The 25,594-nt window shown below is 36.5% G+C and overlaps 7 protein-coding genes and 1 non-coding gene across 8 annotated transcripts; all 8 read left to right on the forward strand.

Moving 5' to 3' along the window:
• Window positions 1–671: 671 nt before the first annotated feature.
• On the forward strand, window positions 672–2,978 carry MSS4 (1-phosphatidylinositol-4-phosphate 5-kinase; the record flags this gene model as incomplete). Its single annotated transcript, XM_056221402.1, has 1 exon — window positions 672–2,978. The coding sequence occupies one exon, from the start codon at window positions 672–674 to the stop codon at window positions 2,976–2,978; it is 2,307 nt and encodes a 768-aa protein (XP_056081196.1).
• A 468-nt stretch (window positions 2,979–3,446) lies between these two features.
• CPP2 (cysteine-rich palmitoylated domain-containing protein CPP2) lies at window positions 3,447–3,680 on the forward strand (the record flags this gene model as incomplete). Its single annotated transcript, XM_056221403.1, has 1 exon — window positions 3,447–3,680. The coding sequence occupies one exon, from the start codon at window positions 3,447–3,449 to the stop codon at window positions 3,678–3,680; it is 234 nt and encodes a 77-aa protein (XP_056081197.1).
• A 7,273-nt stretch (window positions 3,681–10,953) lies between these two features.
• On the forward strand, window positions 10,954–11,085 carry Smki_4.trna15I. The gene is made up of 2 exons: window positions 10,954–10,990; window positions 11,050–11,085. It is a non-coding gene; the product is annotated as a tRNA-Ile (tRNA).
• Window positions 11,086–11,313: 228 nt separating this feature from the next.
• Window positions 11,314–13,449, forward strand: GCD6 (translation initiation factor eIF2B catalytic subunit epsilon; the record flags this gene model as incomplete). The annotated part of the gene is made up of 1 exon (XM_056221404.1): window positions 11,314–13,449. One exon carries the CDS (start codon window positions 11,314–11,316, stop codon window positions 13,447–13,449), a length of 2,136 nt encoding a protein of 711 aa, XP_056081198.1.
• Window positions 13,450–13,797: 348 nt separating this feature from the next.
• On the forward strand, window positions 13,798–15,477 carry TCP1 (chaperonin-containing T-complex alpha subunit TCP1; the record flags this gene model as incomplete). Its single annotated transcript, XM_056221405.1, has 1 exon — window positions 13,798–15,477. One exon carries the CDS (start codon window positions 13,798–13,800, stop codon window positions 15,475–15,477), a length of 1,680 nt encoding a protein of 559 aa, XP_056081199.1.
• An 849-nt stretch (window positions 15,478–16,326) lies between these two features.
• UPC2 (Upc2p) lies at window positions 16,327–19,083 on the forward strand (the record flags this gene model as incomplete). The annotated part of the gene is made up of 1 exon (XM_056221406.1): window positions 16,327–19,083. One exon carries the CDS (start codon window positions 16,327–16,329, stop codon window positions 19,081–19,083), a length of 2,757 nt encoding a protein of 918 aa, XP_056081200.1.
• Window positions 19,084–19,437: 354 nt separating this feature from the next.
• AHA1 (Aha1p) lies at window positions 19,438–20,484 on the forward strand (the record flags this gene model as incomplete). Its single annotated transcript, XM_056221407.1, has 1 exon — window positions 19,438–20,484. The coding sequence occupies one exon, from the start codon at window positions 19,438–19,440 to the stop codon at window positions 20,482–20,484; it is 1,047 nt and encodes a 348-aa protein (XP_056081201.1).
• Window positions 20,485–21,617: 1,133 nt separating this feature from the next.
• On the forward strand, window positions 21,618–25,592 carry ADR1 (DNA-binding transcription factor ADR1; the record flags this gene model as incomplete). Its single annotated transcript, XM_056221408.1, has 1 exon — window positions 21,618–25,592. The coding sequence occupies one exon, from the start codon at window positions 21,618–21,620 to the stop codon at window positions 25,590–25,592; it is 3,975 nt and encodes a 1,324-aa protein (XP_056081202.1).
• Window positions 25,593–25,594: the final 2 nt, after the last annotated feature.

The following is a 25,594-nucleotide window of genomic DNA, read 5'->3' on the forward strand; positions in this document are numbered from 1 at the left end:
AGGGCCATACAAATGCTATAACTGCGGTACTATTCTAGTTTCTGTGCGCTGTGCGAGGGTGGGCGCTTCTTACGATCACTGCTTCTTGTCCTTGTCTTCTATGTTCTTTTCGTTTTTCTTTTTGACGGCGGCAGTTTCCGCCTGGCATTGGTGAAAAGGCGCTTTGAAGCACGGCGGACGCATCACCCGGACTGTAACACCAAGAGGTTCAGTGTGCTTTTGGCACCTGAAGGAAGTCGGTGACTAATTATGCACTCTACTCTCGTGTCATTGCGTTTTTATCTAGTGTATTGCTGAACTAAGCCTTACCACAGGTACTGGTAAGGTATTTGGCGAATGGGGCTAAAAATGAAGCGTCACCCCAGACGACGTGTCGCACTAACATATCCGTTTTTACGGACATAAGAACGTGCCTCCCTTCTGGGAAAACAAAACACAGGTAAAAAAAAAAAAGGAATGGATGAGGAATGGAACAGAGAGAAAAGATAGAGGTGGAAATAACAAAAGCGTGACAACAAGCAAATACGGAGGGAGAAGCAGAGAAAAACAAGAACAAAAACAAAAATAGGAACAAGGACTAGCACAATCACAAGCAAGAAAGTACAGAGTTTGTTCACGCACCCAAGACAGTTGCCATATATCGCCACTTCCTTACCAACACTTTTCAACTCATGTCAGTCTTGCGATCACAACCTACTTCTGTTGTACCGCTACATTTGATAACTTCTCCCAGTCGCAAAACAGAACAGGAGCGATCGTTATTGCAGTCTGCGACAATTGAGCGACATCAAGACCTTTCGGTACCGAATTCGAATCCGGACTCGAACCACCGAATAAGAAAAGATCATAATAATCATACTAGCTACCATTCCTCCTCGAATTCAGAGTCAAATATGGAAAGTCCTCATTTGTCTGATGGTGAATCTTCCACTCCGACCTCTATCGAAGAGTTGAACCCGACGATAAATAACTCAAGACTGGTGAAGAGAAACTACTCAATATCAATTGATCCTTTACATAACAACAGTAATAACAATACTGATGATGATCATCCAAACACTATAACTTCTCCACGACCAAATAGTAGCAATAACAGGGAAATTGAGAAGTACAGTTTTCCTGAAGGGAAGGAATCGAAAAAGGTAACTACACCTTCGCTAAACTCGAATGGTTATTTGGATAATCCCGGTCTTGTTCAGACCGACTCTTATATTCAAGACTTGAATGATGATCATGTTTTGCTGAACAAGCGTGTTTCGAGGCGATCTTCCAGAATATCGACAGTAACAGCGGCTTCCACGACGATAAAGCAAAGGAGAAACACTCAGGATTCAAACTTGCCCAACATTCCCTTCCACGCTTCTAAGCATTCTCAAATACTACCTATGGATGATTCAGATGTGCTGAAACTGACGAACGCAAATACCAACGTGAATCCGAATTCCGCTTCAAAAATTAACCATTCAATGAGTTCTCTACCGCTTCACCCGCTTCCACAACCTTCGCAAAAATCAAAGCAATATCATATGGTATCTAAATCGACCACCTCTTTGCCACCAGAGAACGATCATTACTACCAGCACACCCATGGCAACAACCGCAATCATACCGTTAATGCTGCTGTTACTAGTGGTAGTGCGGGTTTGAAAAGATCGGAATCTGCTACCGCCGAAATTAAGAAGATGAGACAATCCCTTTTGCATAAAAGAGAAATGAAAAGGAAAAGGAAAACGTTCTTGGTGGATGACGACCGCGTTTTAATCGGTAATAAAGTTAGTGAAGGACACGTCAACTTTATAATTGCTTATAATATGCTAACCGGTATTCGTGTTGCAGTATCACGTTGTTCTGGAATAATGAAACCTTTAACGCCCGCGGATTTTAGATTCACTAAAAAGCTGGCTTTTGATTATCATGGCAATGAATTGACCCCTTCTTCTCAATATGCATTCAAGTTTAAGGACTACTGTCCGGAAGTTTTCAGAGAACTACGTGCATTATTTGGCCTAGACCCTGCTGATTATTTGGTTTCGTTAACTTCCAAGTACATTCTCAGTGAACTTAACTCACCGGGTAAAAGTGGGTCTTTTTTTTACTATTCAAGAGATTACAAATATATTATCAAAACAATTCATCATTCTGAGCATATTCATTTGAGGAAGCATATACAAGAGTACTATAATCATGTAAAGGACAACCCAAACACTCTGATTTGCCAGTTTTATGGTTTACACAGAGTGAAAATGCCTATATCGTTTCAAAATAAAATCAAACATCGGAAAATATACTTTTTAGTCATGAATAACCTATTTCCTCCACACTTGGACATTCATATTACTTATGATCTAAAGGGTTCTACATGGGGTCGTTTTACCAACTTGGATAAAGAAAGATTGGCAAAAGATAGATCTTACAGGCCCGTAATGAAAGACTTAAATTGGCTTGAAGAAGGCCAAAAAATCAAGTTCGGTCCTTTGAAAAAGAAAACTTTCTTGACCCAGTTGAAAAAAGATGTGGAATTGTTAGCTAAACTAAATACGATGGACTATTCTTTGCTCATCGGGATTCACGATATCAATAAAGCCAAGGAAGACGACATTCAACTGGCCGATACTGCATCCATTGAGGAGCAACCACAGACACAAGGGCCCATAAGAACTGGTACCGGAACAGTAGTACGACATTTTTTTAGAGAATTTGAAGGTGGTATTCGTGCATCTGATCAATTCAATAATGATGTGGATTTGATTTATTACGTGGGAATTATCGACTTCTTGACTAATTACTCGGTAATGAAGAAATTAGAAACATTCTGGCGAAGTTTGCGCCATGATACTAAGTTGGTGAGTGCCATACCTCCAAGGGACTACGCTAACAGGTTCTACGAGTTCATAGAAGATTCTGTAGATCCTCTGTCCCAAGAAAAAAAAAAATCATCATATAAAGACGATCCTAGTCGAAAAAATTATAAAGATTGAATAGGTGCGTTAGCCGATAATCTATCGTCCACTAGCTAAATCCAATATAGTTTGATTAAAATTAGTTTAAGTTAAATAATTTTATTCTTTTTACTTTAATCATAATCCTTTTTCCCTTTTCTATTGCTATTTTTGTTTTTTTCGTTTTTGCCATGTCATACCTGCATAAGCCACGCTAACCAATAATTCAGCGAGACCCTAATCCAAACCTAATTGTTCGGAATTATGCCATATCTTTCTAGAAGTGTGGCTAAGCGGTTCCAGGAGCATACGAAATGCCAAAAAACGAGAAAATTTGATTATATCTGTACGAAGTTTTCTGCGCGCTAATTGATGTTTACTTTTGCTCGAGGCCGATGGGTGGAACTGCAACATTATATAAACTAAAGTGCCAAAAACAAAAAGAAATAAAGAAAGGCAAAGGAAGACTATCTGCCCCTAAAAAATAAGTCAGAAGAGCCGAAGAGAATGAGCCAACAACAGGGCTACTACCAACAAGGTCCTCCGCCACAACAAGGTTATTACCAACAAGGTCCTCCGCCACAACAAGGTTATTACCAACAAGGTCCACCACAACAGGGCTACCCTCAACAACAGCCAGTCTACGTCCAACAAGGTCAACAGAAGGAAGAGAGCTGCTTGGATAGCTGCTTAAAATGTCTATGTTGTTGCTTCCTATTAGAGTTAGTTTGCGGTAACTGAATCTTTTTTTATCAACTGGTCTTTATAGGAAGTAAAAGTCACATATCTCCCGAGCTATGCTGCAAAAGACTGTATAATTACTTTTAAGCTTTATGTATAGAATATACCGACATCATTATGTTGGAACAAGAATGGACTATCATCCATTTATTGTTAGAATAAAATATGAGACTATTATTAATGTTGTTTTTTTTTATACGTTACCAAAAAGGAATGTAAATCAGAAACATAGTGCCAAAGAGTAGAAAAACATAAAATGTAGTGGAAATTAGTACACAAAAACTAAAAATATAATTCGAGTTATAAATTAAAACAAATACTACTTAAAATGGTCAGTTGTCTCTTGCACATTCCAAAATAGGTGAATTTTGAGCTAACTGTTGAGAGTCCTTTATTCAGAAAGGCAATTTTATTATTTGCAGTTACAGAATATGTGTTGGAATAAGTGATTACTACTATACATTTATTCGTATAAATTGGTGTAGTTGATGACGAACATTCTTGAACATGATACTAATAATGTTGGGTATATGAATACAAACATTCTTATGATGATACCAACTAAATTGGAGTAGGCAAATTCTAATTATAGAATTTCCTGCACTAGTAAGATAAAGATCTATTAATTGACCAGAACTTGGTATATAAGAAGATGAGTTATCACCAAATTCTTATCATCAACACTCTGATTTATTGTTGAACCTTTGGGTTTAATATAACCAATCAGCGTGTGTTTTGTATACCTCTCTTATATAAATTAAGAAGAAACGACTTATTCTTAATTATTATAACTTACTTAACAACTAATTATCAACAAGATGCTCGAAGTTCCTCGAGAAAACAGGAATCCACAAAAGAGAATCGATAATTCTACACACTAATATATTGATTGATTCTCTATCTTTTACATTGGCATTCATTATCCTAATGCATTATCAATCTTTGCGTTTCAGTTTCCACTAAAGTCGATGACTGTCTCTCAATCTGTTGATAATTAGTAGTTTAGTAAGTTGTAATAATTAAGAATAGTCGTTCCTTCTTAATCTATATAAGAGAGGTATATAAAACACACGCTGATTAGTTATATTAAACCAAAAGGTTCAGACATAAATCAGAGTGTTAATGATAAGAATTTGATGATAACTCATCTTCTTATATAATAAGTTCTGATCAATTAATAGATCTTTATCTCATTACTGCAGTAAATTCTATTATTAGAATTTTTCTACTTCAATTTATACGAAGACGTATAGTTGCAATAACTTAATCCAATTTATACGAATAGGTGTATAGTAGTAATCACTTATTCCAACATGCCCCCTTAAAGATATATTATTGTACTCCAACAGATATCTGCTATGTGTTTGGTTCTTAAGTAATTTTAATTATCAATAGTCCGTTGAGGCCAAAATATCCTGTGGTGTTATCTGATTGTTCAATACTTTAATAAATCTATCAAAATCAGATATTGAGACTGGTTTGGTAAGTAAATCTGCTATATTATCTTTACCTTTTATTTTTATTAGTTTTATAATCTTCTCTTTTATTTTCTCTTTAATTATTTCTGTTTTTATCCATGTGAACTTCTGTTTGGGTTGTAGATAGCTCCGATTTAAACCTTCGATAGCTGGTTTTGAATCAGTAAGCATTGTAAGTTCCTTATCTCCACCTTCTCCGAGTTCTGTTAAGGTTGCCTTCAGTGTTTCTGAGTCTGCATAGCCTTCATAGATAGCATGAAGTTCTGCTTCAGTTGAGGATACGCACTTGTTTGAGCTTTTATTAGAATAAACATTGAAGATATTTTTTCCATACCAAATTATAACACCAATTCTTGATTGTGCATCGTATTCTGTTCCAACTGATGCATCTGTGATAGTAGTGATTTTCTTATCTTTGTTAAGATCTCTATCATAGTGTATGCCTATATTCGTATGTTGTACCAAGTATTGTATGATTTTATAAATCATGTAGAACACCTGTTTATGAGGAAAGTTTACTAATCTAGCCACCTTTTTAACCGCAAATTCAACATCATATCTACATTTATACCTAACATAGTTAAGTTCACCTAATAGTTGCTGTAATTTCAACACGCCGTCTTTGTATTCCTTTTCGGTCATTTTTAATTCTCCGTTTTTAGGATCAATCTTGTATATTGATATGTGTGGAATTGACCTTTTTCTAACCTTATCCAATTCCTTTTTATATTTCTCACCCATTTTTTCTATAAATGATATTAACGTCAAATCAACCGTACCAAGTTTTTTGTTATAGATCAAATCCATTCCTAGAATATCTGTATCCAAAATACCATCTATTAAGGTACCAGTAATTTTCAATTCAAAGGTTTTTTTTAAATTGTTTATGAAATCATCTAGTCTTTGTTCATCACTTGCTGCAATCACACAGTCATCAACATAAACTGCGATCATGAGTTTTTTATCCTTGGATTGGTATAGTCCTGGAGTATAAGTATTATCTTTTAATCCAACACTATTTAGATATCGTCTAAGATGGTCGTTCCATTCTTTAGGACTCTGTTTGAGACCATATAGTGCTTTATCTAGTTTAACAACGCATCTTCTGTCATGAGGGTGTGGAATGTAAATGTCTTCTTCCAGTTTAGCATATAAGAACGCATGGTTAATATCTAGTGTTTTCATGAACATATTCCTATTGTTTGCAATCATCAGAAATATTTTAATGTGGTTATGGTTTAGGGATTCTGTTCCAATAACGTTATACGTGTCTGGTGTCTGGATATCACCTCTACAAACAATTCTTGCTTTATAGATACCATTTCTCTTCTTTGAGAATATTGTATTTGTCGGAATTATTAAATTACTGGGAACATCAGATCTGTTGTATTTGACGTTGATGTCAAATACTTTCATATCCTTGAGATTCTGTAATTCTTTCCTGTATGCCTCTTTATAAGCATGTTTTTCTTTGAGATCAGCATTTCCTGAAATAGCTTCATTGTAGTATATGGTTTTAATTCTCGGTGCAGAACTTGTTTCTGTGTTATCCGGAAGTAATTTAATTATATTCTTTCTCTGACGCTTATTGTCTCTTTCAACCATGTCATGAAACGAGGTCCTGTTTTCAACAGGCCGCTTTCTTTTCTTATTCAAAGAATTAAACGTTTTATTCAGGAATCCAGCTTTGTTTATTGCTGGTTTTTCTGACTCAATTGTTTCATCTGTTATTATTGATGATTTTAGTGTAGCATTCGATTTTTCCGCTTCGCTATTTTCCATCACTTGTACTAACTCTTCATTATTACCTTCCGATGAGATACTTGTATCAGAGTTATTTTTGTTTTCTACCTTGTTTGATTCAACATATGTTTGGTCAGTATTGTCCATAACATTTATAACCAGGGGCAGGTGATGACTTTCTTCGTGAGTAGAATAGTCATCATTTTGAACATCATTGTCCTTTAATGATGTAACATTTGATTCAGTTTGAACATCTACGTATTGAGAGGTGTCATAACTTGAGGTTTTTGAATCTAAATCTTGTTCAAGTAATACTTCTGGATCAACAATGTTTTCGAATAATTCTTGTTGTGATTGTAAGATATTATCATCTGTTACATTGTCCTTATTACTTGCAACTGTAACTGATTCATTAGTAGGATCATGTGAAATATAATCGCTCTCATCTTCTGATGATTCCTTGTAATTTATTTCCTTTCCACTGATCTTCCTATGCGTTCTACTAGCAATATTATCATCATTGTTGATGTTTATGCTGTTCTGGCTTCCAACAAGGTTCTCTTGTAGTGCCGTGGGGACTCTATAAACATTTTCATCGAGAATATCCTCATCAGTATTACTTGATTTATTAATTTCGTTTCGATCGCTTTCAGTAGTGATCTTTTCTTTTGAGTGAAGATCTGAATCTATATCCATGTTTTTCACATGATTGTATTTGTCTTCTTCCTCTTCTTCTATGTTAGCAAAGACGTAGTCTAAATTACCTTCTAGATTATCACTAGGAGATGGGTACTTAGCATTTAATTCAATCTGAGCTAATTCTTCTGTGGTGAACAAGTCTGTAAGTAGTGTAACTTGTTTATGGTCATCTTCGTAATTTTCCAATGCATCATATAACCTGGAAACAGCATCTGAGTTTTCTGCTTCATTGATGGAATCTGATCTACTTTGATCATCTGGGTATATGTTCTGTGTGTTCCTTAATATTGGATCCACTGCATAGTCTGGAATTGTGTAATTATCTGAAGTGAGAATTTTTTTAATAGATGGTACAAAAAATTTGTATCCGTGACTATTAGGATCTTTGCATAATATTATAGCACGAAGTCCTGATGGTTTTAGTTTATTGTGATTATGATTCCAAATTATTCCTTGTTCTCCGAAGGGTAAAAAGGACATGAATCTCACTTTCACAGGTTGACTAGAGATTGCCTGTAGTGGCAGTTGACCTGTGGCTTTGTTTTCTAAACAATTGCGTACATTGGTAGCAGATGTCACTGCGTATTCCCAAAATTTAATACGTAATTTACTATGTTTTAACAATGTTGTTGCATCAGTAACGATAGTTCTGATGTATCTCTCTGCTCTTCCATTGGCAGCATGATCTTGTGTAGCAGAAAAAATATGATGAATTCCTTTTGAAACAAAATATTTTGCTATCTGATCATTTGTAAATTCAGTTCCTTGATCTGAATTGATTTCTCTGACCTTTCTGTCAAATTGAGTTTCCACATACTGAATATTTTTCTTGATCTGAGCCAAAATAGTTTCAGCATTTTTGTTAAAATGTGTGGAGGTGATACAATATCTTGTATTGTTATCAACCATAATAAGCATGTATCTTTTCGTATCCGAGTTCGAATTTGATACTGGACCAAAGATATCCATGCACCACGATGAACCTGGTTCATGATCGATACTGTGTTCGTTCATAGATCCTTTATAATGGTTCCTTCTCGTGGCTTTTGAAACTTTACAAGTTTCACACCAAAATTCATTTGGTTCTTTTATTAAGTCAAGATTTTCTTCATAATGACTATGTTTAATTGAGTTTTCAATTTGTTGAACTCCTGTATGTCCCATTCTTTTATGAGCATCTTTTAAGTTTATAATTTTGGGCTTCAGTCTAATTTTGTTAGAAGAAGTTGGTTGTATTGCATTGATTTTGGAATCATATGCTGAGTGATCAATTAAGTCATCCATTTTTACGTGAATAATTCCATTTTTAACATGAGTTTTTATGTTCATATCCTTGTTTTCCAAGGTAGAATAGTTCTTGCTTAACACCAGATCGGTTTCTCTAGCTAACTCATAACCACTTATAATAGTAGTTTCTTCTTCAGGAACATAATGAGTTAATAAGTAATCATCATTTGTGTTACATTTAATTTTAATGTATCCTGATCCTTTAACGGAAACTGCATTGTTTTTCCCAATACCAAAGAACTTTACCTTTTCTTTGTTGTCTTCATAATCAAACAATATATTTTTATTGTTCGTGATATTGACACCTGAACCAGTATCAATAATGACTAGATTTTTGTTTGAACCCTTTTTGTTCTTCTTCTTCTGTTTTTTCAAAAGTTCTGACTGGTTTCGTGCCTGTTTTAATATATTCTTTTTGGGTTGAACCTTGTGAATAATAACCTTTTGAGTAGCTGGGCGTTGAATGCCTAAGTTCTCTGTTTAATTTCTTTCTACAGTTAACTGAGCTGTGGAATTCCGATTTACAGTACTTACAATTTCTTTCTGAATAGTAAGAGTCATTTGAACTCAAGTCCATTACTGTTTCAATTACAATATTGATTAAAATTTCTTCAATTCTCTCATTTTTACCAATTGAGTATATATGTAAACGTTGTTTAACCGGATTTTTCAAAGATTCATGTAAGGTTCCAAGGATTGCCTCTTCTAAAATGTATGTAAGATTTGAACAATTTTGACAACATTTTGAAAGGATCCATTTTTCCATTAATACTAACTTTTGAAGTTCATTCATTAACAAATCAGTATTCTTACAAGTTGTATCCACCAACACTTTTTTCCAAGCCTTTTGTCTTATTTCTCTACCATAAAGGCTTATGTATTTTTTCTTCAAGTCACGGATGATTCTAAAGATATCACTTGTGTTAATGTTCATTATATCAGGACTTTCATTTAAACCTTCTTTGATAACCTTACATAAGATTTCATTTTCACGAGAATCGATGTTTTTAATTTGTTGATCAAAAATGTCATCAAATTCGTACTTCTCAATGAATTGTTGAAAGCTGTTCAAGAAAACAGGAATATTTTCGATTTTAGTCATCTTATGCTTAAATACCCAATCCTTAGGGTAAAATCTCCTATTTCTTGAGGTCAGAGTATCGAATAAATAATATGTCCCAGTTGAATCATTTCTTTCATGTAACCTTTTAACATCTTTATCGAAATCAATCGATTCTAACTTTCTTTTTAATCCAAGAATTACATTACTAGTTTTTTCAATTTTTTCATCGATTTCCATTAACTGATCGAGATTTGAAATATCGTCATCCTGTTTAACCTCATTTGTAATCTTATTCTTTTTAACGGTTAATTTGTTTAAAAATATTTCATACGTTTCTAAATCAATTAAGGCTTGCTTCCTCTGTTTGTCATCAATAGAAGTATCGATAATAAAATTTTTAATTTCTTTAGTAGTATCTTGAATATTGACTCTTGATTGAACCTGCGTAGAAATGTTGTCGTCAGTAACATTTCTTGTTTCATCCCTCACTGGGGTCGCCATGTTGATAATTAGTAGTTTAGTAAGTTGTAATAATTAAGAATAGTCGTTCCTTCTTAATCTATATAAGAGAGGTATATAAAACACACGCTGATTAGTTATATTAAACCAAAAGGTTCAGACATAAATCAGAGTGTTAATGATAAGAATTTGATGATAACTCATCTTCTTATATAATAAGTTCTGATCAATTAATAGATCTTTATCTCATTACTGCAGTAAATTCTATTATTAGAATTTTTCTACTTCAATTTATACGAAGACGTATAGTTGCAATAACTTAATCCAATTTATACGAATAGGTGTATAGTAGTAATCACTTATTCCAACACAATCTTTATGTCATCTTCTAACACCGTATATGATAATACTAATAAATGGCTACCAGCCAATAGATGATAGTCAGTTCTTCTTCCAGTAGAAAGATTTAAAGAAGTTTCGATTATTTTCGTTTTCTTTTTTTTCACAGTATAAGTAGCTTCCTAAATAGCTCCCTTTCGAAAATGCTCGTGTAGCTCAGTGGTTAGAGCTTCGTGCTTATAGCAACATCCGGTTTTCCGGAGTTTCTGTGCACAGGACCTTAGACAGGTCTTTCAAAGCAACGCGACCGTCGTGGGTTCAAACCCCACCTCGAGCACTTTCTCTTTTTCTTTTTACCTTAATTGACAACTCAATCCGTATCACATGAGCTGAATGACTTTTATAGGTATTCAGTAGGTTTTTTTTTTTTCAATATATTAATGCGAAGAGTTAGGTCACCATTCAAGATGACATTTAGTAGTACACATAGTGTAATTTGTTTGAGAGAATTACCAACAGCAGCCCTGTGTTAAAATCTATAATAGAACCACTCATAAGGAAAAAGATGGCAGCAAAGAAGGGACAAAAGAAGGGTGGTCAAAGTAACCATGGAAAAAACTCCGATATGGATGTTGAAGACCGTCTCCAAGCCGTTGTCTTAACAGATTCATACGAAACTAGGTTTATGCCACTGACGGCTGTCAAGCCTAGGTGTTTGTTGCCACTGGCTAATGTACCACTTATTGAATATACCTTGGAATTTTTAGCCAAAGCCGGCGTGCATGAAGTCTTTTTAATTTGCTCTTCTCACGCCAACCAAATTAATGACTATATTGAAAAATCTAAATGGAACTTGCCCTGGTCTCCATTTAAGATTACAACCATCATGTCTCCTGAAGCTAGATGTACAGGTGATGTTATGAGAGATCTAGATAATAGAGGCATTATTACTGGAGATTTTATTTTAGTCAGTGGTGATGTCTTGACGAACATCGACTTCAGTAAAATGCTCGAATTTCATAAAAAAATGCACGTTCAGGACAAGGACCACATCTCAACAATGTGTCTAAGCAAAGCAAGCACTTATCCTAAAACAAGAACCATTGAACCTGCTGCATTTGTCTTGGACAAAGCTACTAATAGATGTATTTACTACCAAGACCTACCATTGCCAAGTTCTAAAGAAAAGACTTCCATTCAAATTGACCCAGAGTTGTTGGATAATGTTGATGAATTTGTCATAAGAAATGACTTGATTGATTGTAGAATAGATATTTGTACATCCCACGTCCCGTTGATTTTTCAGGAAAATTTTGACTATCAATCGTTAAGAACAGATTTCGTTAAAGGTGTCATTTCAAGTGATATTTTGGGAAAACATATCTACGCCTATGTAACGGATGAATACGCAGTAAGAGTAGAAAGTTGGCAAACTTATGATACTATTTCTCAAGATTTCTTAGGAAGATGGTGCTATCCATTAGTCCTAGACTCTAATATACAAGAAGATCAAACATATTCGTACGAATCGAGACATATATACAAGGAAAAAGACGTTGTTTTGGCGCAATCTTGCAAAATTGGTAAATGTACCGCCATTGGATCGGGCACAAAAATCGGAGAGGGTACTAAAATTGAGAATTCGGTTATTGGAAGAAACTGTCAAATCGGTGAAAACATTAAAATCAAGAATAGTTTCATCTGGGATGACTGTATCATTGGAAATAACAGTATCATTGATCACTCGTTAATTGCCTCCAACGCCACTTTAGGTTGTAATGTGCGCCTAAATGATGGCTGTATAATTGGCTACAATGTTAAGGTTGATGATAATATGGATCTGGATAGAAAAACCAAAATATCAGCCAGCCCACTAAAAAGTACCATTTCAAGAATGTATGACAACGATAATGGTGAGAAATTCGAAGAAGATAGTGATAATTATCTATTGGCCGTGTCTGTCGTTGGAGAAAAGGGTGTCGGCTACATTTACGAAAGCGAAGTCTCTGATGATGAAGACAGTTCCACGGAGGCTTATAGAGAGGTAAACAGTTTAAGCAACCAATTAGACGAATTTTACCTGAGCGATACTTCTATTTCTTCCGCTACTAAAAAGACAAAGAAAAAGAGAACGATGTCTGTCAATAGTGTATACACTGATAGAGAAGAAGTTGATTCTGAATTTGAGGAAGACTTCGAGAAAGAAGGTATTGCTACCGTGGAACGCGCCATGGAAAATAACCATGATCTTGACACAGCATTATTAGAATTAAACACTTTGAGAATGAGTATGAACGTTACATACCATGAAGTGAGAATAGCAACGATAACTGCACTACTAAAGAGAGTTTATCACTTCATTGCGACTCAAACGTTAGGTCCTAAAGATGCTGTAGTTAAGGTATTTAATCAGTGGGGACTATTGTTTAAGAGACAAGCCTTTGATGAAGAAGAATATGTTGATTTGATGAACATCATAATGGAGAAGATTGTCGAACAAAAATTCGATAAACCGGATCTGATTTTATTTAGTGCATTAGTTTCTCTATATGATAATGATATCATCGAGGAAGATTCAATCTATAAATGGTGGAATAGTGTTTCTACTGATCCTCGCTATGATGAAGTCAAGAAATTGACAGTCAAGTGGGTCGAGTGGTTACAGAATGCAGATGAAGAGTCTTCTTCAGAAGAGGAGTAAACGTCGGTTTAATGACCTGCATAGATCATGCGTTACTATAAAAACGGCCTTAATATTAAAAAAGTGAACACTATATAAAATTAGTATAATACATGTTACAAAAGCAAGTATTTTTATTATATTAGATTATTTTCAGCAGTACTAATTAAACAATAATCTCGAATTTTTTTCTTTTTTTCACTTGCCGAGAGACTTCGTTCTAAGTGGCAAAGAACTGAAAAAAAAATCGAAATGTGGTGGTGGTAATCACGAAGAGTAAGTAATACAATAAGAGAAGCTTTTGAGAGAGAACGAGAAAAGTAACGACAACAATCGAGGAGAGGTTTTTCTATTTGTAATAACTAAGCGATGTCCCAATTATTCAATAACTCGCGCTCAGATACCTTGTTTCTAGGAGGTGAGAAAATAAGTGGTGATGATATTCGTAATCAAAACGTTTTAGCTACCATGGCTGTGGCGAACGTTGTCAAGTCATCTTTAGGCCCTGTTGGATTAGATAAAATGCTTGTTGATGACATCGGTGATTTTACTGTTACCAACGATGGTGCCACTATTTTATCTTTGTTAGATGTTCAACATCCAGCAGGGAAGATTTTAGTGGAATTAGCCCAACAACAGGATAGAGAAATTGGCGATGGTACTACTAGCGTTGTTATTATTGCTTCTGAGCTATTGAAAAGAGCTAACGAGTTAGTCAAGAATAAAATTCACCCAACCACCATCATAACTGGTTTCAGGGTTGCATTGAGAGAAGCTATTCGTTTTATAAATGAGGTTCTTTCCACAAGTGTTGATACTTTAGGAAAAGAGACACTAATCAATATTGCTAAAACTAGTATGTCTTCCAAGATCATTGGTTCTGATTCCGAGTTTTTCAGCAACATGGTTGTAGATGCACTTTTAGCTGTGAAGACACAAAATTCTAAAGGAGAAACTAAATACCCTGTAAAAGCTGTCAATGTTTTGAAAGCACATGGTAAATCTGCTACTGAATCATTGTTGATACCAGGTTATGCTTTAAATTGTACCATTGCTTCTCAAGCAATGCCTAAGCGTATCGCTGGTGGTAATGTTAAAATTGCATGTTTAGATTTGAACTTGCAGAAGGCCCGTATGGCAATGGGCGTTCAAATCAATATTGACGACCCGGAACAGTTAGAACAAATCCGTAAACGTGAAGCCGGTATCGTTCTGGAAAGAGTTAAAAAGATTATTGATTCTGGTGCTCAAGTGGTGTTGACTACTAAAGGTATCGATGATCTATGTCTGAAGGAATTTGTTGAAGCAAAGATCATGGGTGTAAGACGTTGTAAGAAGGAGGATTTAAGGAGAATTGCCCGTGCTACAGGTGCCACTTTAGTGGGTTCTATGTCTAACTTAGAAGGTGAGGAAACTTTTGAAAGCAGTTATTTGGGCCTTTGTGATGAGGTGGTTCAAGCCAAATTTTCCGATGATGAATGTATTTTGATTAAGGGTACTTCTAAGCATTCTTCTTCTTCAATCATTTTAAGAGGCGCCAATGATTATTCTCTGGATGAGATGGAACGTTCTCTGCATGATTCTCTTTCTGTTGTTAAGAGAACGCTTGAAAGTGGAAATGTCGTGCCCGGTGGGGGTTGTGTTGAGGCCGCCTTGAATATTTACTTGGATAATTTTGCCACCACCGTTGGTTCTCGCGAACAGTTGGCTATTGCTGAATTTGCGGCTGCATTGTTGATCATCCCGAAAACTTTAGCAGTCAATGCTGCCAAGGATTCCAGTGAATTAGTTGCAAAATTGAGGTCTTACCATGCTGCTAGTCAAATGGCTAAACCAGAAGACGTTAAGAGGAGAGGTTACAGGAACTATGGTCTGGATTTAATTAGAGGTAAAATTGTAGACGAAATCCATGCTGGTGTTCTTGAACCAACCGTAAGCAAAGTTAAATCTTTAAAATCAGCATTGGAGGCCTGTGTAGCAATTTTAAGAATTGACACGATGATTACAGTGGATCCAGAACCACCAAAAGAAGATCCGCACGCACATTGATTCTTCGCGTAATCTCGACTAGATTCTGTATTTGCATGTAAACTAATAAATCTATATAAATTTAATTATATTTTTTTCAGCTATGTCAACGTTTGAATTTGAGCGCTAGCACTCTAAGCAATTGAGGAACACTTTTTAGCATTTCATGTGTGACGTGGGTTAATACGTAATAACGCGTACCTAATGGAACTTCGTTGAGAGGTTTTCCTTGCCCAAATGCAGAAGCGGGTCTTTACAAACTATTGTGTTTGTTCGTAAACGAGCAGGAACCCTGTTAAAGGAAAAAAGGTTAACACTAGCGCTCATTTCAGTGAGACAGCAATGAAAAAGAATGCGGAGTTGGAGTGTATTCCGTGAATGTAAGTGTGGTTCCTGCTAAGCCTGTTTCTAGACATGATCCCCATGCTGAATATATCTTATAGTGGCTGTGTTTTCTGTCTATATGTAGCAGGTGAAATAAGGTTTCCTCCCAAGCTATTTTTTTCCCTAAACGAGGGACCTTAACCAGGTCGCGTCAAATTTTCGCCCAACGAATATTATTCTATTGTCTTAGGTGGATGTGCTTGTCGAAATCTATATATGCGCCGACCTGACAGAACTAGTAAGTACGAGCTACTTGTAAAGTCGCTACATGGAAAATAGGTGTTTTCCTGCTACTATCGAGTTCTTTTTCAGGTTTCATAGCGCTACCTGTTTCTCTACGCAGTGGTTTTTTATATACAACTAAACAAGCACAGTTCTTGAGGTTACAAGAACTGGATTTCCCCATTTGATCATTTATTAAATAGGTTGGAGCTTTGAACAATAGTGAGTAAAAAAGTAAAGCATCATTATCTCTAGTTTAGCAGTATGAGTGAAGTTGGCATACATAATCACAGGAAGGCAGTGACAAAACCCAGAAGAAGAGAAAAAGTCATCGAACTGATTGAAGTGGATGGCAAAAAGGTAAGTACGACATCAACAGGTAAACGTAAATTTCATAACAAATCTAAAAATGGATGTGACAATTGTAAAAGAAGAAGAGTTAAATGTGATGAAGGAAAACCAGCGTGCAAGAAGTGCACAAATATGAAGTTAGAATGTGTATATACGCCAATTCATTTAAGGAAAGGTAGGGGCGCAACAGTGGTAAAATATGTTACAAGAAAAGCCGATGGTAGCGTCGAGCCCGATTCTTCTGTAAATCTATCAACTGCGGTCAAGAAGGAGCAAACACCGTTCAATGATGTCCCGTCAGCGGTAAAAGCTTCAGAGTCATCAAATGATTCTTTCCCATCTAGTGCCTCCACAACGAAAAGTGAGAGCGAAGAAAAATCATCAGCTCCTATAGAAGATAAGAACAGTATGACTCCTTTAAGTATGGGTCTGCAGGGCACTATCAATAAGAAAGATATGATGAATAATTTTTTCTCCCAGAATGGCACTATCAGTTTTGGATCCCCTGAAAGGCTAAACTCAGGTATTGATGGCTTATTACTACCACCCTTGCCTTCTGGAAATATAGGCGCATTTCAACTGCAGCAGCAACAGCAGCAGCAGCAGCAATCTCAACAGCAGCAGCAATCTCAATCTCAGGTGCAACCGCAAACATCAAGTGGGACTCCAAATGAAAGATATGGTTCGTTTGATCTCGCTGGTAGCCCTGCTTTGCAATCGACGGGTATGAGTTTATCAAATAGTTTGAGTGGAATGTTACTATGCAATAGGATTTCTTCGGGTCAAAACTACACTCAACAACAGCTACAATATCAATTACACCAACAATTGCAGTTGCAACAACATCAACAGGTTCAACTCCAGCAATTCCAACAACTACGTCAAGAACAACACCAACAAGTTCAACAACAACAACAGGAACAACTCCAGCAATACCAACAACAATTTTTACAACAGCAGCAGCAAATACTGCTCCAGCAAGAGCAACAACCTAATGACGAGGAAGGTAGCATTCGGGAGGAAAACAGCAAGAAAGTAAAAGGGGAGCATTTACAATCACACGCAGGTGAAACAAATCTCAATAGCGATGCTGCCACGTTACAAGCAGATGCATTGTCACAGTTAAGCAAGATGGGGCTAAGTCTAAAATCTTTAAGTACTTTTCCAACAGCCGGTATTGGTGGTGTTTCTTATGACTTTCAGGAACTGTTGGGCATTAAACTGCCAACAAATAATGGTAACTCGAGAGCTACAAAGGCCAGTAATGCCGAAGAAGCCTTGGCTAATATGCAAGAGCACCATGAACGTGCAGCCGCTTCTGTAAAGGGGAATGACGGGCAACTATCCGATGTAAAGAGCCCGACACAGTCAAATAATACACAAGTAGGAAATGGCGGTATGATGGAATCACAAGGAACTGATACTGTTTCAACAATGGCTCCTATATCAATGATCGAAAGAAATATAAACAGCGATGGTAACATTTCTCCATCGACTCCCGCTGCGGTGCTAGATGGTACACAAGGGATGCAAGATTCTATAGGACCTCTAGGAAATTTGACAAAAGTGGCCTTGGAGAACAACGAACCAACAGTAGGCTTACAACCCTCACAGACAAGGGATGAAGATGAAAACTCGCAACAAGATATTGCTGGGAAAATAAATAACGAAGATCGAAGTTCTATTACAGTTGGCGCCAGTAGCATTGCAAAGCTTTTGGATCTTTCCACCAAAGGTAATTTGAATCTGATAGACATGAAATTGTTTTATCATTATTGCACAAAAGTGTGGCCCACAATCACAGCCGCGAAAGTTTCTGGACCTGAAATATGGAGGGACTATATACCAGAGTTAGCATTTGATTATCCGTTCTTGATGCATGCTCTGTTGGCATTCAGTGCAACACATCTTTCGAGAACTGAAACAGGACTGGAGCAGTACGTTTCATCTCACCGTTTAGACGCTTTGAGATTACTAAGGGAGGCTGTTTTGGAAATCTCAGAGTATAATACTGATGCGCTTGTTGCCAGTGCTTTGATATTGATTATGGATTCTTTGGCAAATGCCAGCGGTAATGGTACAGTAGGCAACCAAAGTTTGAATAGTATGTCACCAAGCGCTTGGATTTTCCACGTGAAAGGAGCAGCAACAATTTTGACCGCTGTGTGGCCATTAAGTGAGAGGTCCAAATTCCATAACATTATATCTGTTGATCTTAGCGATTTAGGTGATGTCATTAACCCCGATGTTGGAACAATCACGGAATTGGTATGTTTTGATGAAAGTATTGCCGATTTGTATCCTGTCGGCTTAGATTCACCATATTTGATAACATTAGCTTATTTAGATAAATTGCACCGTGAAAAGAACCAGGGTGATTTCATTTTGCGAGTATTCACTTTCCCAGCATTACTAGACAAAACATTTCTTGCATTGTTAATGACAGGTGACCTTGGCGCAATGAGAATTATGAGATCATACTATAAATTACTTCGAGGATTTGCTACGGAAGTCAAGGACAAAGTGTGGTTTCTCGAAGGAGTTACGCAAGTGTTACCTCAAGATGTTGATGAGTACAGTGGAGGTGGTGGTATGCATATGATGTTGGACTTCCTCGGTGGTGGATTACCATCGATGACAACAACAAATTTCTCGGACTTCTCGCTTTGATGAAGGAAGGGCCAAAAGAATAAACGAAATATAGGATTTATGTAAGTGAATTGTGTTACCCAGTTCACAATGGAATTTTCTAGAAGGAAAATATATAAGTTTCGCGGGAAAAGCAAGATGAACTCAGGATGGCTACTGATTGCATTTTGAGTGCGAAATCAATATGATAGAAGTTGTATTATATAATAGTAGCTTTTTCTTTTTATCATACGGATAACGTAAGCACCAAACGGATTGCAGGTATATTGAAGGTTTCCGCACAAAAGAAACACCAATAAAAAATTAACTCCTTTTTATTGTTATTTCGAATTCAATCCTATCCTTAATTGTTTATAGCAATAACAACATATCAACATGGTTGTTAATAATCCAAATAATTGGCACTGGGTAGATAAGAATTGTATTGGATGGGCCAAAGAGTACTTCAAAGAAAAACTGGTTGGAGTAGAGGCCGGTTCGGTAAAGGATAATAAATATGCCAAAATTAAATCTGTCTCATCCATTGAAGGCGATTGTGAAGTCAATCAGCGTAAGGGTAAAGTCATATCTTTATTTGATTTGAAAATCACGCTGTTAATAGAAGGTCATGTCGATTCAAAGGATGGATCGGCATTGCCATTCGAAGGTAGCATTAACATCCCTGAAGTTGCTTTTGATAGCGAAATCTCGAGCTATCAATTTGAGATATCTATTTTCAAGGAGACTAGTGAATTGAACGAAATCAAACCATTAATCAGATCGGAGCTATTGCCCAAGCTAAGATGCATTTTTCAACAATTCGGCAAAGATTTACTGATCACTCATGGCAATGACATCCAAGTCCCAGAATCTCAAGTGAAGTCTAACTATACAAGAAGTAACCAAAAGAACAGCTTTACTGAGATCAAGGATTCCGCTTCCGAGTCAAAAAACAACGCATCTTCCCCTACCGCCTCAGCGCCATCCTCCAGCACCACCAAAGTCATCCAAAACGGAAGTGGTAACAGTACATCCATATATTTGGAACCCACTTTCAATGTGCCATCCTCAGAATTGTATGAAACATTTCTTGACAAACAACGCATTTTGGCCTGGAGCAGATCGGCACAGTTTTCCCATAGCGGACCCAAACTGGACGCCAAAGAAAACTTCGAACTGTTTGGCGGTAACGTAATCAGCCAGCTGCTATCCTGTGAAAAGGACAAGAAACTTATTTTCCACTGGAAACTCAAGGACTGGCCCGCCGCTTTCAACTCTACTATAGAAATGACTTTCCACGAATCGCAAGAGTTTCACGAAACCAAACTACAAGTGAAATGGGCCGGTATACCCGTGGGCGAGGAAGACCGTGTGCGCGGTAACTTTGAAGAATACTACGTTCGTTCCATCAAGTTGACATTTGGCTTTGGCGCCGTATTATGAGATATACTGATGACACTTTTCAAAAGAATGTACACGTATATATTTACATACTAGCTAATATACGTATGTGATAAACTGAAAATCATTAGCAGGTACTTCTGTACGATATCCGGGCGGCTCCGCTCGTCCGTAGGCATTTCCCTTTTGCGAACCCGGCCAAGACGATCCCTCCCCGGAATTTACTTACTAAAAAAAATAACTGGAGTTATACAGCCACTGACGGGAAACTCCGACAACCATAGCGCCGTGGCTTTCCCCGGTTTTTTGACGCCGGGCGTGTTAGCGTTCTGTGGGCGGTGCCCTGGCAGCTAAGGAGGTTGGAAATGCCGAAGACGACGGTAACGATGACCATGGCATCAAGGAACATGCTAGAATGATTATCGAAACAGCGGACGGTAGTCTCAAGTGGCATCATGCGGAACGGATTGTAAAGTTCAATGTAACGTAGTGTCTATCGGCGTTGTTCGAGTTCAGGACCATGCAGTACACCATCGTTCATAGACTAAGGAAGGGTTAACGTCGGTGGTTGGTCCGGTTCATCGCCAACTTGATAAATTGTTATTTCTTTCCATCTTCTTCCCTTGATTTGGTAGTAATTTCATTCACTTTCATATTGCGCTTGATTATAGGTGGCAAGGAAACAACACGTTAGAAAAAGAACATCGCCTCACTATTGGTGCTTCTGTTGTTATTTATTGCGCTGCACTTCGTGATATATATCCTGGACTTCTGGTTGGAAATTTTCTTCCCCTGAAAACCTTTTATAAAAACGGCTATTTGTCATTAATCTGAAATACCCTCGTTGCTTTTTTTGAGCATCCCACTTACTTATATCAACATTTGTTCGGCTTATAGAGAAAAGCCTGTATTTTTATCTTTCAAAGAAAGGAAAAGGTGTTATAGCGAAAGCTTATTGTTCTTACTTTGTTCGATTCATACTCTTTGTTTATTTAAAATATAGCATTGATTTGAACGAATAATCAGCTTTTTCGCTACATTTCAAGCTTCCCCCCTTATTCTAAAATTTTCAGAACAACATAATATACTTTATTCTGCTAGTATTCCTTTCTAATATACTCTAGAAAATTCATTATAAAGATCACTAAAAAAATAGAAAATAAAAAACTCTGCTTATGGCAAACTTTGGAAAACCAGAAAATTGTTCGTGCTTTCCTGTTGTTGATCTGAATTCGTGTTTCTCTAAGGACTTCAATAATATCAAACAAGAAATGGAATTGGAAATGGAAACGGAAATGGAAACAGATGCTTCGCCAGTTTTATTGATGTCATCATCCGCTTCAAGAGAGAACACAAACACTCTGCCTGTAATACAGAGAACGTCTGATGGAAAGATTATCACTACAAATAATAATATGAACTCTAAGATCAACAAGCAACTAGATAAATTGCCCGAAAATTTGAGACTTAATGGTAGAACCCCCAGTGGAAAACTAAGATCATTTGTTTGCGAGGTCTGTACAAGGGCGTTCGCAAGACAGGAGCATTTGAAAAGACATTACAGATCACATACAAATGAAAAACCCTATCCCTGCGGTCTTTGTAACAGATGCTTTACTAGGAGGGATTTACTAATCAGACATGCTCAAAAAATTCACAGCGGTAATTTGGGCGAGACAATATCTCAGAACAGGAAATCATCTAGAACAATAACTAAAGCTCGTAAAAACTCAGCCTCCTCTGTTAAATTTCAAACTCCGAACTATGGAGCTCCAGATAATGGTAATTCTTTGAACCGCACCACCACTAGTACAAGAAGAAAGGCGAGTCCCAGCGCTAGCGTGAAACGTAAGTATTTGAAGAAACTCACGCGTAGAGCTTCATTTAGTGCGCAGTCTGCCTCGAGCTATGCATTACCTAACCAATCTGAGTTGGAACAACACCCAAAGGATCGTGTCAAATTTTCCACACCTGAATTAGTTCCACTTGATTTGAAGAACCCCGAACTTAAATCCACATTCGATTTGAACTTAAACATGGATTTGGGCCTGAACCTGGATTCCAATTTCAATCTGGCATTTAACCGCTCTAATTCTTCTGGATCTACAATGAATCTGGATTACAAATTTCCCGAATCTGCAAACAACTATACATATTCTTCCGGCTCCCCCACTGGCGCACATGCTAGTACTAATTCGAATTCTAAGAATGCTTCCTTCAATGATGCAGACTTATTGTCATCATCATACTGGATAAAAGCTTACAACGATCATTTGTTTTCAGTATCTGAAAGTGACGAAACCTCTCCAATGAACTCTGAGTCAAACGACAATAAACTGATTGTCCCCGGATTAAAATCAACTCTAAACCAATGGAAGGATTCAAGGTCCTCCTCTTGGACTGCGGCCATAGATAATAAAGGCTCTAATTATCAGACGGATTTCGTTGATTTTCAAGATTTGTTGAAAAATGATACACTCGGTAATGATTCGTTAGAGGCCACAGAAATTTTAAAAGAGTTCGATATTTTACATGATGATAGTGTGAGCGCCACTGCTACATCAAATGAAATTGATCTATCTCATTTAAACTTATCCAACTCTCCAATTTCCCCGCATAAAGTGACGTATAAGAGTCAGGAGGAAAAAAATGAAGATTTTTTGGTTTCTTTCAAGCTTGGCCAACCTTCCAGTCGCGAAGATGATCTGGATAAGTTGTGCAGCATGACCAAAGATGTCCAAGCTATTTTCAGTCAATATTTGAAAGGAGAGGGCTCCAATAGGTCACTAGATGATTTTCTGTCAAAATCAAATAAGAAAGAAAATGCAGATAGCGGTGCTTATACATTTTATGGGTTGGATTGTTTGACGTTATCGAAAATATCAAGAGCTTTACCAATGTCTGCTGTGGACAATGAACAACCCCTGCATTCTCCAGAATCAACGCTATTCAATGAACCAATAAGGAATATGTGCATCAAAGTGCTTAACTATTACAACAAGTTCAATCATGATAGTAGTGGAGCTCCCATGGACTCTAATTCAAATTCGCTATCCAAAGAATTGTTAATGCCCACTACAACTGAGTTGAACGAATATTTGGATCTTTTCAAAAAAAATTTTCTCCCCCACTTTCCTATCATTCACCCAAGCTTACTCGACTTGGATCTGGATAACCTGCAGCGATATACTAATGAAGACGGATATGATGATATTGAGAATGTACACATGTTTGACCGCTTAAGCCAGGGTACAGAAAAAGACTATGATTATGAGCATTATCAAATTTTGTCCATTTCCAAAATCGTTTGTTTACCCTTATTTATGGCCACATTTGGTTCCTTGCATAAATTTGGTTACAAATCTCAGACGATAGAATTGTATGAAATGAGTAGAAGAGTTTTACATGCTTTTTTGGAAACTAAAAGACAATGCCGCAGTACAGCCGTGAATGATTGCCATCAAAATATCTGGCTAATGCAATCTTTAATACTGAGCTTCATTTTTGCCTTGGTTGCTGATTATTTGGAAAAGATTGATTCTTCTTTAATGAAAAGACAACTTTCTGCGTTATGTTCTACAATTAGGTCCAACTGTTTACCAGTAATTTCTGCAAATTCTGATAAGAGTATTAATAGCAACAATGGACCTTTGTCTTTCGGTTCTTCACTTCAGTACATTATTTTTGAATCAAAAATTAGATGTACGTTAATGGCTTATGATTTTTGTCAGTTCTTGAAATGTTTTTTTCATATCAAGTTTGACTTGTCCATAGCAGAAAATGATGTGGAAGCTATTTTTATACCTGATAATGAGTCAAAATGGATAAGTGAATCGATAATATCTAATAGACATGGTGTGCAAAAGCAAAACTTTTATGATTTCAGAAATTTTTATTACAGTTTCACGTATGGCCATTTACATTCAATTCCCGAATCCTTAGGGTCGTCTATGATTTATTATGAATATGATCTAAAGAAGGGAACTAAGTCACATGTGTTTTTAGATAGAATTGATACGAAAAGATTGGAGAGAAGTCTGGATACTTCTTCATATGGTAATGATAGCATGGCAACAGCTAACAAAAACATTGCAATCTTGAATAATGACACAATAATTTTAAAGAATAATCTAATGACAATGAGGTTTATCAAACAAATCGATCGTTCGTTTCCTGAAAAGGTTAGAAAAGGACAGATAGCAAAGATATATGATTCCTTTTTAGATTCTAGGAAATTGAACTTTTTGAAAAATTACTCAATTGAAGTACTGTGTGAATTTTTGGTTGCGCTAAATTTTTCAATCCGTAATATTTCAGCGTTATATATCGAAGATGAAAGTGATCATTCCCAAAGAACCACTTTTCAAGAGAAGTTTGAGATCCGTTTGAATGATCAAGCCCTTTCTGTCTTTAATTTGCAAGGCTACTACTATAGTTTTATCCTAATCATAAAGTTTCTTTTGGATTTTGAAGCAACACCAAACTTCAAGTTATTGAGAATTTTTATTGAGTTAAGAAGCCTTGCCAATTCTACCTTGCTTCCTAAACTGTCAAAATTATATCCCGAAGAATTTTTGGGGTTTCCAGATGTCGTCTTTATGCAACAACTTATGAAGAAAGAAAGCGGTGTGCTTGATCCTGTATCGTCTATAAACGAATGCAAAAATGGTGCATATGACGATATGAAAACTAAACTGACCAAAAAGATCAATATTGAAGGATTGGAAATGTTTATTAATGAGATTTTGGTCAATTCTTTTAACGATACTTCTTTCTTAAATATGGAGGATTCAATTCGGAATGAATTTTCTTTTGATAATGGCGAGAGGTCTGTTATAGACATGAATTCTCCAGCACATATCCTACTGAACTCGAATTTGGAAGGTATGAACTTCAGTGGTCTGAATGATTCGCACCAGACTGTTTCTACTTTAAATCTTTTACGCTATGAGAAACATCATCCATCCAGACATAAACATGGTGGAAATGGTCAAGGTTTTGCTGACAAGTATCAACTATCCTTGAAATACGCGACCATTGCAAAATTATTTTTCACCAATGTCAAAGAAAACTACATTCACTGTCACATGTTGGATAAGATGGCTAGTGATTTTCGTATTTTGGAAGACTATTTGAAGGAGAACAACTGAGG

This window comes from Saccharomyces mikatae (genome assembly GCF_947241705.1).
Source record: "Saccharomyces mikatae IFO 1815 strain IFO1815 genome assembly, chromosome: 4".
Classification (NCBI taxonomy): domain Eukaryota; kingdom Fungi; phylum Ascomycota; class Saccharomycetes; order Saccharomycetales; family Saccharomycetaceae; genus Saccharomyces; species Saccharomyces mikatae.